General features: G+C 50.0%; 1 protein-coding gene across 2 annotated transcripts in view; it reads left to right on the forward strand.

The window, feature by feature from the left end:
• Positions 1–460: 460 nt before the first annotated feature.
• ARHGAP36 (Rho GTPase activating protein 36) overlaps positions 461–17619 on the forward strand; it is a 31034-nt gene continuing 13875 nt past the window's right edge. For both annotated transcript variants that reach the window (XM_070462268.1, XM_070462269.1), the window contains exon 1: positions 461–545. In XM_070462268.1, the coding sequence (XP_070318369.1) occupies positions 488–545 (58 nt within the window). In that variant the 5' untranslated portion in view covers positions 461–487. The remainder of the gene's footprint in view (positions 546–17619) is intronic.

Here is a 17619-nt window from a genome sequence, read left to right on the forward strand (position 1 = left end):
ACATGGGGGTTTTCGAGCTGGGGTACAATCTTACCCTCAGATCTGAGCTCCCAGAGGCAGGTGCACTATCTCGCCCTCAAATACCAGCTTCTGGGGGACAGGCTGGCTTTTACGCACCCGACTGGGGCTCCTGGGGGCAGAGGCCTCCCTTCCCTCTCAGCTTCGGGGCTCACCAGGGCTGAGATGGCGTCTCCCCTCAGACTCGGGGCTCCCCGGGACAGGGGCTTCCCGGGACACGAGCTGGATTTCGGCCTCCCTCCGCGTGGGGGAAGGGGCTGTGGGACCAGCCGGCTCTTGTCCGGCGGGAGGGGGGGCTCCCCTGAGGCCCTGCCCCTTTCGTGACAGGCCCGAGGTGTCCGGTGACCGAGACACTCTTCGCTGGGTGCAGGGTGCGGCTCAGGGCGTGGTCACCGGGGGCTACTTAGGGCCGCCGGCGCGGGGGCTGGCGCGGACGCCGGCTGCGAGGCTGCGGCGCCGAGCGCGGGCCATGGCGTGGATGCTGGACTGCCTTTTCGCGTCGGCCTTCGAGCCCCGCCCCCGCCGCGGTGAGTGGGGCCCGCCGAGTCGGGGGGCTGGGGTCCTCGGCCGGGGGGCTGCCGGCGGCTGCCGCCCCGGCCGGGCGCCCTGGGGCTTGGATCGCCGCCCCTTCGCCTCCCTTCCTGAGGGCTTTTAGCTAATTGTTCCTGGCTCGAGGACTGCCCCGTCGAGGCCCCGCATAAATCACCGGCTTTGCCGGGAACAGCGAGCAATCGCGCTAATGGCTCGGCGGGACGCGGGGCGAGCGCGGGGGCGGAGTCGCTGGCTCAGCCGTCCTCGGGGACAGCTAGAGCGTCGGGGCCAGACACTTAGGAGCAAGAGTCCCGAAACCTAAGGGCCGTAAAGGCCCCAGGATGAATGTCCCCGCCCGGCAGCTCAGGCCCGCGAACCCTGAAGATGGAGGTGGGGGGGGGGCGGGGTTCCTTTTGCCTTGAAGCCTGTCCCCCATGTGCCAATCTTAACTACAGAATATCGACAGGGGCCCCTTAGGATCATCAAATTCAGCCCCTTTATTTAAGAGATGGTGACACTGAAGGCCAGAGATGGCAAAGGCCTGCCCAAGGTCACACAAGGAGTTGGCAGTCAATCTGTTTCTGCAGAGGCTCTGTCAACTGCCCACTGCCCCAAACTGCCCAATGGCAGAGGCCTGGGGTCTGTAGTCTGGGTCTTCCCATGGGTACTTTGAGATCAGTGCTGTTTTCCCTATCCCTGTGGAGTTGAGGGCATAGGTGTACAAAAGATCCCAGGGCTAGGGTGCTATGTGGGTGGCCTTTCCTGGGAATTGCTTCTATAAAGTACATTTTGGAGACTCATTTATTTTTTTTTCCTCCTTAAGTTTCAGGAGACTTATATTTTCTTTTTGAGATTTCCCAGGACCCCCGCCCACACTGTCCTTCACTCTCCCTTGGCAGGCCCCACCCCCTCTAGGCTGCCACCTGCCCCCACTGCCACCTGTTTTTCCATAGTCTCCACCTCCAAAATCTATATTGGTGAGAGTGCGTCATTGGTCACCAGCCATAGACCAAACCTGGGGTTGTCTCCTCTTTCCTCTGCCCCCTCACCGGGAGGGGAGGGGAGGCAGAGAGAGGAGGGGCCTAGGCAGTTTAATGCTGCAGAAACCGGTTTTTAGTCCTTGCCGGCCAGAGCACCCTGCTGAGGACCATCCCAGAACTCTGACCTACTATTAGGGGGCTGCAGCATGCTTAGCAAGTTTAAGTGCAGTCTCTGGCAGGCCACACGTTCTCTAGATCTGCATACACACAGAGAGTTTCATTTTTTGTTCTGTATATTTTTTTTTCTAGTTTATGTGATCCTGGTATATAGAAGACAAAAATAATTATAAGGGAGTTTTATAAGATGCCTTTTAAGGCCTTTCAGCTCAAACACCCTACCCTTGAACAGGGGATGGAATGAACCATTCCACTCCTGCCTGGCCTGAAAGCTGTGACTCCAATGAGATCAAGGATATGAAGTCTCCTTTATGAATAACCCCATTGGGAAGAGGGTCAGTATCACACAAGTAGCCCATTCCCAACTAAAGACAGTCTTTTCTATTAGAATTAGAAGCTTTTTCCTTAAGCTGAACCCAAATCTCTTTTTCTGGCTCTGGTGCTGACCTTCATGATCCTTCCAAGAGAACAGGGCCAACCCTCTCCGTTCCCCACCCCCACTCACCCCTGTTTTCATCCAGGCCAGACCTCCCCAGTTCCTTCAACTGTTTAACACGTGACACGGCTACAAGGCTCCTACCCACATCTAGCTGCTCCTCTTTGAACGTGCTCCAAGTTGTGAATGCCCAATGACCTGACATAAAGAGGATTTCTAGCTGTGTCCCTGTAAATATAGTCCTGGATGGTTGACTTTCCCTCTGTTGGAAGACCAGGTTCGCACTCATGGTACACAGACAAGTAGCCGTAAACACACACATACGTACACATTCCCACCTACAATGTCACCAGTGAACACATACTTCACATGCATCACATACTTTTCACACACAACATAACCACATCACACATGCACATGCCCTTGTACATGCCACATAGTTCACACAAATTGCTCATTTATATTGGAAGTACTTTCTTCACCTGAAGAAAAAAGTGAACTCAAGTTCTTTTCAGAGTCTGTATTCTGTAGTTGTTTGACATATATTTGCTACTGCATTTCCAAGCTGGTGAGACCTGTCCCCCTACATATGCCAGTGGGATACACCACTGCCTACACCAGTTCTATTACTTGTACAGAGCAGCTAATATATGTGAAGTACTACCCAGATGCTGGGCCCCAGCCTCAGTCCTTTACATATGTGATCTCACTTAAGTCATAGAACATCATTTTGAAATAAGTAATTGGTTTGGGGGTACAGTTTTTTGGCCATGTAAGAACTGATTCACTTCAGTGTAACTTTATGGTAACTACTGAGATTCTGTAGGGCTCCAGCTGCCCTTGGTGGCTCCTCCCAAATGCCTTCCAGAAATCCTCAGGAGTCAGAGGGAGGGAGTAGCTGACTGATGATTGAGAAGACTAGGGGAAGCATTCTCAATGTTCCTTTACCCACCCAACCACCTCTTGCTTGGGACATTGTTGGTATGTCAGAGCAATCTTTTGAGGGTGGCGATGGGCAATCAATGACCATATGAAGACATCTGGGAGAAGCATCAATTAGGTGTGGGAAGAATGGGGACCCAGAAGGGACTTCCTTCCCAGGGAAAGGGACAGCACAATTGACCCACTTGAAATTCTGTCCCCAGTTCACTCCTGGCATTGGATTTAGCCTCAGACAATTGGACTTCTGTAAAGCAGCCAAAACTCTAAAGCTGAAGGGACCCTAGGGCCCACTTTACATACAAATTTGATCTTTTCTGGGGGATGGGACCCAATCGTTGCACTGAGACCAGGCCTGGTTGCACTGCACAGGATTACTTCCCAGAGCGGGGGCAAGTTTGCCAATGAGACGCCCCGCTTCTCTGATCATGGCATTGGACGAGCACCCCCATCCACCAATGGCAAGACTTCCTGAAGTGCCTTTGAAAATCATTTGTTTGCACCTCAAAAGACATTTCTCCAAAGGAAAAAAAAATGTGACACTCCAGAGCTTAGGTTCCTAGGTTAGGCCACGCTTCACCCAGCATAGTATAAAATGCAGCATCTGTGTGATGAAAACCGGCAGAAAATGATACTCTCGCAAGTGTATCTCAGGCTCCAGCAGCAGAGCTGACATTCATCAAGCTTAAATATCAAATGACAGAAAGCATATTGGGCATTGATGGAGCAGGATACCAGGTCCCTGAGGGTGATGATGGCAACAGTGAATGCAACGTCATTCCTTTTTTCAACTTATCAACCAAGACAGCCTAAATTTCCACCTGTAGGGGAATGGTTAAATAAAATATACGACATCTCCACTTGTTAGACTAGTCTACACCCATAAAAATGCTGTTTATGACAAAGATGTAGCAACATGGAAAATGGTATGATTTATGTGTCAAGTATGCATTTTTAAAAAGACTGGAAGAAAATTCAGCAACAAGGTCAAGTAAGAGACCCTATTAGGTTGATAGGATAATAGTTATTTTTTCTCTGCTTCCCCAAATTTTTATCGAGTTTGTTCTTAAATTACTCTTATATTTTAAAGAGATTCTTAAAATGCTAGTTGAATGTAAATAGTCCATAGAATAGTCCATATAATATAGTCCATACAATAATTATAATTATCTAGAATCCCACTATACGTAGTTTAATCTAAGGGATATTTTTCCTTCAAGTTCTAGTGTAAATGTAATGACTAAATCAGGTCAGCCAAATGTGATCTTCCCAACGATCATGAAATGTCCCTTAAGACAGGGTGGGAAAAGGCAGAATGGGCTTGAATCCCAGACCTGCTTTCATAGTCTTGCCCTGCTTTCATAGTCTTGCAATGAGCGTGTCTTAACTTCTCTTAAAATAATGTAATAATGCCTACATTCTAAGTTATAAATAGTAATAGTTATTATTTTTAATAACTATTTAATAATAGCTGTATTATTGTTATTGGCGATATCATTATTAAGTGCCTTCTATGGTTCAAGTATCAAAGATGTGTTTTATTCCTTCTCCAAATATTTGCTGTGTACCAGTCATCTTACACAAATGATCCCATTTACCTTTCATAACAACTCTTTGAGGTATTACCATCTTCACTGTAAAACAAAAACTCAGAGAGGTTTAGTAACTTGCTCACTGCCACACAATAGCTGAGCAAGGACCACAAGTCCTTTCCGTCTGATTTCAAAGCCTGCATGAGATTAAAAGAAATAACACTGGCAAAGCTTCCATTACTATGCTGGTACAGAAGCAAGACATTTACTAGGTGGTCAATACGATGATGATGTTTCCTTGCCCAGAGTCCAAATTCTGGTCTTTGATCTGCTTGATTACTTATAGATTCCTTTCTATGAAAAGGTGCACATTTCAACTGGAAAGATGCAATGCAAACACCACCTGTGTTCTTATTGCTGGGGCTCTGAGTCACTAGGAAACGATTTCTGTTTCCTTCTGGCAGTATCATTTGCTCTCACATGTATCAGCAGAAGTAGGTAGATGGCATGTTTGATGAACCTTGGCAGCTGCTGTCATGTCTCAGATACAGTTCTTGAAAAACCCCACACAGCTTCCTCGGGACAGGCACCTGCTACCCAGTAACTGGGAGGCCCCTGCACTCAGCGATGCTTATTAAATGGCCGGGGCCGCTCTCGAACCCTGATCCAGCAATTCTCTGTACGGTGTAGCTGACCCCTCCCACTTTCCTCTGCAAAGCAGGGGCTACAGGTCCTCCTCAGAAGCAGACAGGGATAGGAACTTAAAGCTTAAATTCCTAAATCGGCAGAGGGACTCACTAATAGATCATCTCACATGGTGGAGTCTAGGGTCTGTGAGGGGTAGCATGCAGGATGAACACGAGCGGTGAAGAAGAGGGAGGAATTGAAGGCATCTTCCAGAGACTGAGAGCACCTGGAGCCTGGCCGTTCAGAGCTTTTCTGCCATAAATCTCAATACTCTGTAGCCTCTTTATCCCTCCATGGGATTATATCCACCCCCTCCCCTCAACTTCTTAGCCTCCACTCCGACCTCCACCCCCACTCTGCCCAGATGCAGCTTCAGCTTGTAGTGACTTGTTTTTGTCTCTAGAGGGAGGCAATAGCGTCAGAGAGGAAAGGGCCCTGACTGGGGTCTTCTCTTATACTTTACCAAAGGGGAGGTTTTACTTTCCCTTCACTGCGAACGGTTAGATAACAACTAATTGGAACAGTATTTTAGGTGTTGCAAAGTATATTTCACAGAAACATCATCTCTCCCCTCATCTACCCCCCCCCCAACGTTGGTGGCTGCTAGAAAAAGGGTGGCCTTGGAAGCCCCTCCTAATTTCTAGGTTAGCGTTCAGAAAACAAAACAAAAAACATAACAGAAGTCGTCGGGGCAGTTTAGCCAGGGAATATTCACCCTGTCTTTCTCTGGGGTACAATGGCACACATTTAAGAGACGGGGTCAGGACTGGCTCTGATGTGAGGGCTGGGAAGCGCAGTCCATAGCTGGGATGGGAGGAAGTCTAGATGCTGAGCGGGTAGTTGGAAACTTTCCTATATGGAATATTACATCTGAAACCTTGGTCTCATTAACACTGCCAGGAGAAACTGCAGAGTGAGAATTGGACTTAGGGTCCAATTCTTCCGGGCTGCATTAGGCTGATCAAAACATCACCCTAAAAGAAGAGGGGCTATTTCAAGAGTGTCAGACACACCAGTAATGAGAAAAATTGGCAGCTTAGTCAGTCAGCTTCAGTCCCTGAACACCCCAGTTGGGACACTTTGGGCTATGTGGGTGGGGGGTGACTTAAGCAAGAGAGGGCATTATCCTTTTCTTGAACATTTACTAGATGTGTTAGACATCTGGCTGACACTTTCCATATTTTACCTCCTTCAGTCATCTGAGCATGTCTAAGGCAGGTGTTAACATCTCCAATCTACAGATGAGAAAACTGAGGTTCAGAGAGATGAAGTAACCTTCCCAAGATCACACAGCAAGTAAGTGATGGAGCTGGGATACAAACTCAAAGCTGTCTGAAGGTCCTTATCTTTAAGGGTTTTACTCACATTTTCTTGGGAAAACCAAGATCTTTCTCTTCGATAAAATTCCTGTTTTGGTGCCTTGCCCGTATGGGTTCTTGTTTTTAGGGTGAAAACAAGCAAATTTCTGTTTACATTTGGCAGTAACAGGTTGTTAAAGCATTTTTTCCACCTTTGCAATTCCTCGTATAATCCTCCTGTTATGAACTCCAGAGCGAGAGAGAGACTTATAGTGGGGATTTTAAGCTCCAAGGGAAGTGTGTGTGCATGCGTGCATGTGCGTGTGTGTGTGTGTGTGTGTGTGTCTACCCCATGGTGGTGGCAATGTTGACGAGGGTCCTGGTAGCCCCTCCTAACCCACCATTTATGTGGGTTATGCAGCCTAGAAGTGCATCTTTGGAGTTAGAGCCTTGGAGCTTTCGGCTTCTTTAAAGGTGAAGCTTGTCCCCCATTTCACAGGTAAGAGTACTGGACTGGAGTGAACCAGACAGTCTTCACGAATTCAGGTGGGACTCAGACAACAGAATTTACATAGGTGGTCCCGTGGTTGAGTGGTCTGTGTGTAGGGGTGGGAGGCAGAAGCCTCGCAGGATGGCAGTGAGGAAGTGGACTTGTATATTCAGAGGAGGGTGAGGAGGCATCAGGCTGGCCCCCGCAGCAGCAGGAAAGCCACCGGCCTGAGACCAGATGCTGGAAGACACCAAAGTTTGCATGAACTTCCTGGACAGACTTCAGCAAGGGGCTTCAGCTAGGCTGTGCCCTGTGGGACTTTGGCTTCTCTAGAACCACTTCCCCCACTGCACTTAAAAACAAAAACAAAACGCAACACTTTCTGGCTACGTAGTCGTTGAGGCAATGCTTCTCTTGCCCACCCAGGATGAGGTGCTGACCCAGGCCCAGCTGGCGGGGAAGCTTTATGGATCTTACAGCTGCTTCTCGTCTGCACACCAGGCTCATTTGTGCCAGTTGAAAGGGCACAATAATAACAGTGGCAATTTAAATCGTGCTTCTTGCTTTCTGCTTTCCCCCCTGAAAAGTGGCAAAGTGACTCACCACTGTTGAATTGTCCCTCTCTATCCACCCCCTGACCTCTTTGCGGCAGTCTAGGCTGGTTCCCTGGGGGCTGAGCTGGAAATCTGTTCTTCCAGCGGCCCTTTAGCTGTGATGGAGCCAACCCCCCTCTCCCCCCCCAATAAATGTGTTCCAAAAAAAAATGCGATGTATTGTTTTAATTTGAAATTCTCAGATAAGACTGCTTGGAAGGCATCAGGGCAGCAGGAACCCCACTAGGTAGGCACAGTGCTCCCCCAAACATGAATAATACAAAAGGGGGCCCATTCAAAAATCTATTGGGGGGGCTCTGCTTATTTTTCTGTGTGTAGTTTGATATGGAGATGACTGGTCTGCTTGAAATTTACTACATATCAATTTCTGGTGGTAGTGCCATAAAAATGGGTCAGGGGGAGCTGTGAAATCATTCACTTACTCCATCCTGACCCCTCACCCCCATTCCCATCCATGTTCAACTCCCCTGACCCTATGGCTAGAAAGTGCTCCTTCTCTGCTCTTTCTTTCAGCACCAGCCTAAGGAGAGCTCCCAGAACTGGAGCCTGTGAGGTGCTTATGAGCCTAGAGTAATTAAAAGATTTTGAGGTGTCAACAAAGCAGGTATGGTGGAGAAGCTATCAGCTGTCTCAGAGACAATGAAAATAATCATGCTGAGCACTCTTGGTGCTGTCAGTAAGCTCAAAAGACAGATTTGTTGGGAAGTGATACTGTTTGATAGAGACCTCAATGCCTAGCAGAAATGGGGGATTCTTGGTGAAGCTGCTTGGAAAAGAAGAAAGGTTTAGGGAGCCAGGCAAACCTGGATTCAAATATCATCTCTACCTCCCACTGGCTGTGTGACCCTGGAGAAGTTACTTAACTACTCTGAGTTTGATGTATGATGTGCAAAACAGTGATTAAGTCATAGCTCTATTACCTCACGAGGTCATTGTGAAGACTCCAGACAATGCAGGCACAATGCCTGGTATACAATAAGTACTTAATAAATGGTAACATAATGATCATGGTCATGATGACTATTATTATTTGTACCATATACCAGGCATTTACTACAGGAGCCCAAAGTTTAAAAGAGAGACAAATAACTGCAGTTATGTATGATGCTATCATGAGAAGTATGAAGAGAGCAACTATGATGGCTCAAAGGAGGGAGCCCTCAACTGGGAGGGCTACAGAAAAGCAGAGAAAGTTCTGGGACTCCTAAGTGAGTTCTTAAAAAATAAGTAGGAGTTTGTCAGGAGGCCCAGGGGGAAAGGGATTCCAGGCAACCGTGGGTGCCCACACAAAGCCAAAGAACTGTGAAACAGCCAGGCCTTGAGCAAATAGCTGGGCTTTGCTGGGCAGGCACTGGGATCTCCTGGAGGGCGGGGGAGGGGATCAGTGACCGAGAATCTCTCCAGTTTACTCCCACCAGCCCCTGCACAGCGCCTGAGGCGCCCTACCTGGCCAATCCTGGGCGGCGCCCTCCTCTTCTCTCCTCTAGGCAGGTAGGTAAGCTCACACCCAGCCCCCCGGGGGGCCTGGTGCGCACCGCGGGGGGCCGTCGGACCCAGACCCGGCCATTCGGGGCACCAGGCGACTCTGCCGAAGTCGCGGGCCCCTAGCTCCTTCTTCGTCCCAGTCCTGGAGCAAAGTCCCCCTCAACCCCCAATTAAAAAACAAAAACCCTCAAGCACACAGTCGCTTGCGCTCTTTAGACAACCTCATGCTCTCATACACTACACCTGTAAAAACCACACGGCGACCCCCTCCAAGACACACACACGGCGGGTCTTCAGCCCTCCATCCTAGCACAGACATTGGCTGCAGGCGTCCCCACCACACACAAGAGCACTTCACACACACACACACACACACACACACACACACACACACACACACACAGAGTGCACCCTGACACAAACCTTTGAACACACACGCCTTAAGTAAGCTCACAGATAAAGGCACCTTGCTCACAAACACACACTACACACCACAATAATCACCGCCCGTTAACCCATCTTGACCCAACACAGCTAAGGGTAAACACACACCAGACAAACATATGCACACAAGCTTCTCCGGGCACACAAGCATACACACCCTGCACACACATATACACTACAGCGCGACCACAGACCCCGGCAGAGCATACATCGAACACACCCACATCCAGACCGCACCCACACAGTCCCACTCCAACCAGGCAGAAACGTACAACCTACAAACGTGCACACACACACACACGCTCCACATCGGAGCTCAAATCAAACCCACTTCACACTCAGCACTCGAACCAAAGCATGCAACACACATCCCACACCCAGCCACACACGGAACTCACACACAGGCGAGCCGCACTTGCGCGCGCACACACACGGGTCCATGCATACATACATACACACACAGCCCGCCCCCTCCTTCCCTCCGGGCGGAAGAGAAGGGGGCGAGGATGGGAGGAGGGGGAGGAAGGAGGGGGGATGGGCGGGCGAGGCGCTGCGGCCACAGAGGCTCTTTTCCCTTTGACCTGGGTGTCGTCCCCATTAGCCCGCCTGTTCCCCATCCCCAAGCAACGGGAGTGAGTGAGTTGGTCCAGGTGGGGTCCAGTCGGAACCCGGGAAAACTGGAAGGCCCGGGGAACCCGCCGGCTGGCGGAGGGCACGTGAGCTCCGCGGAGACCCTGATTCTGCGTTGGTCGACCCTGCCGGAGGCTCCTCCCCCCAGCAGCCCCCCTCCCAGATCCCATCGCTGCTTAGACCCCAGCTCCCCGTGACCGGGGGTGGGGGTGGGGGTGGGGGTGGAGATGGGGGCGGGGTGGGGAGGGGGAGGGGGGGTGCCGCTTCCTCTCCCTCCAGGGAGCGTGAGCAACTGTTGGGGGTGGAAAGCTTTATTGGTTTCAAGAAGTAAGGAGTTTAGACCTGCAGACAAGCTTTTTGCGAAATTCGTTCTAATCTAGTTTGAAGACGTCTTTTCCTAGAGACCTCACTATTTTGCAGAGCCACTAATTTTCACATAAAAGGCGATGGCTATTAGGAATCACCGACACCGCGTTGGACACACAGTAGGGCGCCTTTTGTCACCAAATTTGGCCGGGCTGCCTGCAGCCCAGCACCAGCGTCGCCCCTCTTGGGCAGGCAGTGAGCTTTTTTCTGGCACACAAGCCCCCCGGAGGACAGCCGCCTCGGCCGAGGAGCCACTGGCGGCAGGGGGGCGGTAGAGTCGCCGAGGGTGCTTTGCCCTTCGGGCAGCACAGCCATCGCCGGAAACTCTAAGGTCCCCTCCCACTGTAGCGAACTACAAAGATCACTCCAGAATGTTCCGCGTCCAGATGACCATCTGGCTCCTGTCCTCCGCCTGCCTCCTTTCTGTAGAGATGGACCGCGGGTGTCGGCGAGGAGAAGGAGGAAGAGGACTTCCGCCTGAGGCGGCGCATTGTGTAAAGCGCCGGGCGGTGCAAAGTGCACAAGCTTCAGAGTCTGTATAGGTTCGAATCCCCACTCTGCCACTTTGCAGTTGATTACCTGGCTTAGGCTGCAGGTTGGTTGTGAAACTTAAAGGAGGAAATACATGCAAAATGCTTATTCCAGTTAAGATCCCAAGGATGTCCATTCCCTCTCCCTCACCCTCACTAAAGATAAAGATTTGGGAGATTAGGGAAGAGGGGAATCAGAGGCTGAAGAAATGGCCACCAGGTATTGCCTCTAAGCCAGAGGCTAGACAGTAGCATTCAAGTACTTAAGCAACATGCTTTGTTGAAGGGAAACACCCGCAGCAGTGATTTTAGTGGTGCCATTCACTAGCCACAGGACATTTCAATTCACCACCACTCTGCCCCTCACCTCACCTCTCAAAGGAACTTCCTGATTCATTCCCACCCCCACCCTGAATTCTTCTCCCCCTTTCCAAGTTGCCACCTTATTTTTTTAACGGTAGTGAACACTCCCTGGATGCCAGGGACACCTTCTCAACTTATGCCTTGCCAGTGCCTAGCACAGTGCCAGCTAGAGCACAGGTTGTAGACATGCGGCAAATGAGGCCCTGGGTGGAATCCCTTGGAAACACCTAGACTTAAGGGTACAGAGGGGTTATCGTTAGGAGCCTAGAGAGGGGAATCCAGTAGCAGCGCCCCAGGCACTGTGAGGGTGGAGAACAGTGGCTTTTAAACAGAGTGCTAGTCCACTCCTCCTCAAAGCCCTCCATCCCTCAAATTCTCCGGAAAGGTGGGGGGGGGGGGTTGTCTCACTGTGGCCAAGGCTTCTGCAGTCCATTAAGAAGAAAGCTTCTTTCCTGGAGGTCAGAGGCCCTGGCCAGCTAAAAGGTGAGTCACTGTCTCAGAGTTGGGCCGCAGAGGTGGCGCTAAAGTGGTGATGAATTAGTCCAAGATGGAAAGGGGATGTTACCTGAGTGATGATCAGCAGGTTAAAGCAGAAAGGTGAGCCCTTGAAGCTGGGACCCAGTGGTAGAATGTCTGTACGTTACGCATAGTTGGCTCCTAACCTCCACACTTCCCTTCCCCTCCCCCCAGTCCCAAAGATGGCCAGGCAGCTTCTTAGAGGAGAAAGTGGAGCGGAAAGCATCCTTTCTGGGGGATGTTTGGGAGACCTGGTTTCCAATTCTGACTCGGTTACTTGCTGCGTGACCTTGAGCAAGTCCTTTTCCTTCCTGTTCTCAACACCAGAAGGAAGTTAAGGGGGAAAGGGGCTCTGCTTGAGGCCCTGTGCTAAGTATTTTGCCAATGTTATTTCCACACAGTCTTCTCTGTAATGCTATACGGTGAGCATTTATCCCATTTTGCAGTTGAGAACACTGAGGCCGGGTGATACTCAATCGTCTGCTTTCTAATATATCATGCCATCTCTATGTATTTATGTTCCCAAGGTAATCATGGTAGCTCAAGCCAGTTATCTGTCAGTCCTCTGCCTAAATTGGCTCCTTATGCACTCAGGTTCAGATTATGTCTCTCGGCTGCCCCTAATGCCAACGTGTGTTGCTTTACAGGCAGTTGGTTACCTAGGTGGGTTTCTCTTTTCATCTTCTATGACACCCACCTACCCCCAACTCAGATCTTTCCCTGGCTTATCAGCATAAGATCTCACATGGGAACGCAAGCGTCACCCGCAAGTTGCACCCCACTGTCCGTCCCTTATCCTGAGGGTGGGGGATCTGGCTGCGGGATGCTGCTGTAGTGAGGAAGGGGAGCAGAGCTGCCAGGGCCAGAAGGAGGGGCTGCAGAAAAAGACCAAGAGGAGAAAGAGGATGCCAAGGACAAATTGGACCAGCTCCAAACTGCTGCTCCCTCCCTTTCTCCCCCTCTCCTCATCTGGTGCTCTAGAATGTATAAAGGGGCAGTACCCAGCCCATTTTCAGCAGGAGAGGGAGAGATCCTCTCCTTCCAGGGAAGGGAAAACCACCCTGAGCATTCAAATTACACTGCTGTGTTGGGTAAGATTGATTTAATTCCTGAGGGGGGGGGGTGGTAAGAAAGAGGAGCAGGGGAAGAGGGCGCCTTTTTGGTATTGCTGGTGCTGAGGTGGTACTTGAAGCGAAAAGAGCGCCACCAAGGCTGCTTTGAGAGCCAGAAGCTGTCTTCCTTTGCTCCGGCTTAAAAGAGACTTGCCACTGGGCTTCTGGATCTCATTCCCAATCCAGATCCAAGAGCCACAACTCCGAGCCTTTGGGGAATAAGTTCATGTCTTCCAGAGCTGCCCCAGCACCTACGGATGTTTATCCTCTCCCCTCCCCTTCCTTCCTCCTCTCCTCTGCCTAGACTCTGCTCTGCCTCCTTCCCTCTCGATAGGCTCATCCAGTCTCTGGCATTCTTGATTTCCTTCTCCTCTTTCTTTTCCATCCAGTCCCTCTGTCTACAACACTCTCCATCCATTTGCTTCATCCAGGAGAGGAGAAAATTCAACTGGGAGGGGGTGTAATTGTGTATTTGAAATTCTCCCCATTTGAGGTCTTGCCTGCATAACCCCATATTGCCCTTGTTGCGTCAGATGAGAATATTTAGTGCTTGTGAATAATACATTTTTGCTTGGATGAATAGTGATTTGAAAATATGTTTGTTGGATTAAAACAAGGCATTTTTTGGAAGTAATATTAGAAGGTAAGATGGTTTGGGCAGGTGTGAATGGCCTTCTGACTGCTCCAGATGCCAAGAAGATTAGAAAGACTCTGTCTGTGTTGAGAAGGGGATTACTGAAACCATTCTCATCCAGATGGGTGGAAGAATTCTGCTTGCTCTTGCTGTTTATTCATTTATTTATTTTTCTTGCTGTTTATTGAACTCTGAACAAAAGGATCTTTTTTGTCTCTGAGTTTGGAAGAGCAGAGGCTCTGGATGAGACGGCAAACAGGCAGTCAGAAGAGTGAGGCAAGGAGGCTCTGGGGGTTGTTCCTTGTGTCCAAAGGGATGCCACCTGCCCTTCAGTGCCATAGAAGTCAGGGCAGAGGGGAAGTGGAAGTGATGAGGGGTAATAACACGCATTCTGAGCTGGGTTCCAGGAATTCTGGGCCTTCCTCTTAGCTTGGCCACTAATTAGCTCAATGACCTTTGGTGAGTTTCTTAGCCATCTGAACCTCCACTTGTGCCTTAATGTGCCTATAATGTGAGATAGTGTGCCGCGGCCAGGGGAAGAGAAAGGGAGCCCTCAGAGGAAGGGACTCTTAGGCTGAATCTTGACAGGGAAATCAGCTTTGAATAAAGTGAGAGATGATTGAGGGGTACGGTGAGAAAGAGTGGGAGTAGCCCAGGGAATTTAGCAAACAGGTATGCGTAAGGCACTGAGTTGGCTGCTGCGTAGAAAATTGCTATGAATCAGCCCCTGCCCCACCGCAGGAGCTTCAGAGAGAGCGCGGGGGAATCTGAGCCGTAGAGCTAAGCTCTCCGGCGAGCCTGCAGCTAGTCCCAGGACGGGTCGTAGTCGCGCCGCAGGACTGACCAGCGGCTCACGCAGCCATTTGTTCCGTGGCCGGACCAGGAGAGTCGCCAAGAGGTATTGCAGGGGCAGGGCTCCAGGGGCCTGAGTGCACACGAGGGCTGCGGGGGAGGTGAGGCCACTCCGGGCGGAGGCCGGACGTGCGGCAGGGAGAGGAAGCCTGCGGGTGCCGGACAAGGTGTCCAGCGTTGCGCGTTCAGTGGCTCCAACGTGGAGCACGCAAGAAAGATTGCATTTTTCAAATTCACGGCAGCGGCAAGCAGCAGGAGTGATTTTTGCGCGCGGCGGGGCTTTGTTTAACTTTGCAGGTTCTGCGCGCTCTTGAGCCACTTAGGGGCGAGACGCGCGGGGCGCAGTCCCGCCTGACCGCGCGCTGCAGCGACAACCTGTAGCCCGGGACGTGCCTTCGAGGGGAGGGAGCAAAGTCAAGGCCGGCCGGTTCCCGTCCCCCTCCCCGGCAGCCGGTCTCCACCCCACCCCACCCCCCATCAGCGGTCTTCTAGCTCTGGGTCCGGGGCTGATTGCGGGAGGGAAAGGGAGACCCGCTTCTGTCCCCTCCCTACTCTGGTGCAAAGAAACCTGCAGAGGGGCAGGCTTCTCTCTCCAGCCGCGGACAGCGCCAGCGTGACTCTCTGTCCTGGAGGCGGCTGAGTCCTGTAGAAGAATCAAGGACACGGCAGACGTGAGGACTGTGTAGCTACCGTGTTCTCTGATATGCCAGATAATAATAAATAAATGGTACTCCTTGTGTTTGGGGCTTGAGGATGCTCACAGACTTGCCCAAGGCCACTCAGCTGCTTTGGTAACTAGGCAGACCGCCTGACTCCTGGTCTAAGGGTTTTTCTCACTGCATCGTAGGCCAAGACGGTCTAATTTTTGAAGGAGGATAGATACAGGTAGTTAGACAGACACTGGTATTTTTAAAAATACGATGATTTAAGTGTAGTTTTAAAATACCATTCCTATCATGAAAACTATCAGAAAAACATCTCCCACAGCCCCAATTCCCTATGACAGCCACTCAGGATTTTGAAAAAGAAAATGCAGAAAATTGAATGCTTCTTGGGGGAGATACAAAGGAGGAGGGAAGCAGGTGGGGGTGGGGAACAAAGGTGAAGAGAGAGAGTTCTCAGCACGTATTTGGAGAACAACTTTATTCTAAGGTTTCCTTGACAGCTCTCTCTGTCCAGATGGTTTGAGGAATTGTACCCATGTTCTTTCCTCTCTCATGTCCACTGGTTGGAGCCCCAGCTGTGGTCTAGAGGGGCAAATGTTGGATGGTTCTCTCTTTAATTCAGAATCTCATTCCCCTCCTTCCTCTGTTGTAGCAAATACACTGGGGAAGTCTATCCCGTGTGTGTGTGTGTGTGTGTGTGTGTGTGTGTGTGTGTGTGTAGATGCGTATATGAGAACACAGGAGGATGTGTGTGTATGGATGGATGTTTATGAGAAGGAATGTGTGTGTCTGAAAGGGAATATGTCTTAAAGAAGGGGGCTTGGGGCCAGGGGAGTTGAGAAGATGGGAAAAATGAATCAGTTTACTGAATGTACACTAACAACCTATAGCTGAAAGAGTCTGGTCACTGCTGGTGGACCTGAAGAAATGGTCAATTCTTAATACTCCTTAAAGGAATAAAGGGGAGGAAATGTATTTCAGTAGGGCAGGGAAGGATGATGTTAGACCCCTGGACTTTGCTTGATAGTCCTTCAGACTCTTGATGTGTATGTGACCTGCAGCTAGGCTATGAGATCCCAAAGGCAGGAACTGAGACTTTCCAGTTCAGATGGCTCCCCCCTTTCCTTCACCATCTCTAGCATGGATGGCTTACACACTGTGCTGAAGGAACAAAAGGTATGGACTGAATCCCTTTTGTGAGCCAGTTAGCTTTTTTTTTCTCTGTTTCAGAGCCTAGACTGATCCCCATCCCCCACAGTTAACTACCTTATATTTCTGATCACGCAAGACCCAGTGAAGAAACAGCTGAACTCATCCCCTGTGAAAGTGAGCTATCTGCTGACAGGGTATGGTACCCACTTTCACCCCTCAACGGATGGTACAAGGGCATTCTTCAGTGGGGACACTGTCTGCTTCATCCCATATAGCAGTACTTCTGTCAGTCTTCCTTTCAAATGTGACTCACAGGTATTTGTGGGGGGTGCCGTTCCCTACCTTGGTTCAGCACTGACCCTTTGGAGGATTCTTTCATTTCATCCTGTCTTTTATTTAATCTTTACCACAGCCACACCTAATAGGTACCATGATTTTTATTTTGTAAGGTAATGGGACTGAGGCTCATAAAAGTTTGAAAATCAGCTCCGGGTCACTTGGTTGGTGAGTGTGCAAACTTACATGTGGTAAGGCTGGAATTTGAGCCTGAGTTCTAGCCCATGTCTCAGGCCCTTTTCAGAATTCCAGACTGTCAGTTTGGGGAGTGGGCTGAGGCAAGAGATGTGATGGGTGGAATACAGAGCACTTTTGGTGACTTTCTCTCCATTCTTTTTCTCTACCTTTCATAATAGTGTTTTTCAAAACCATATGTCTCTATCATCATTTATCTCTATCTATGTATCCTGTCTGTCAATCACCTCCTTTCATTCCCATTTCCCAAGAATAGTGTGTATAAAGAAAGACCTCAAAATCTAGCCATCTCTTTAGGAAAGGAAATCTTGACTCAGGTCATTCCAGTTCCAGGCAGCAAATGTTGGTGATGTAAACCAAGAAATGCCATGTTTTGGTGGGGAGGGCAAGACCAGGTCTGGGGATAGGCTAGTTCCCAGATCATATCCCTCCATGGTATGTTAGTGCAACTTCAGGTAAGTTACAACCTCTCCAGACTCCTAGTTTGTTGTTATCTGTAAAATGGGAAACGTAATACCAAACCTACCTCGTTCCCAGGGGTTGTTGTGAGAATAAAATGGCATGATTCATTTATCCATGAGTCACGAATAGCAGTTTTAATTACAAGACCTTTATGTTCTCTCAAAACTGTCAGAAT

This window comes from Odocoileus virginianus, unplaced genomic scaffold (genome assembly GCF_023699985.2).
Source record: "Odocoileus virginianus isolate 20LAN1187 ecotype Illinois unplaced genomic scaffold, Ovbor_1.2 Unplaced_Scaffold_2, whole genome shotgun sequence".
In the NCBI taxonomy this organism is placed as follows: domain Eukaryota; kingdom Metazoa; phylum Chordata; class Mammalia; order Artiodactyla; family Cervidae; genus Odocoileus; species Odocoileus virginianus.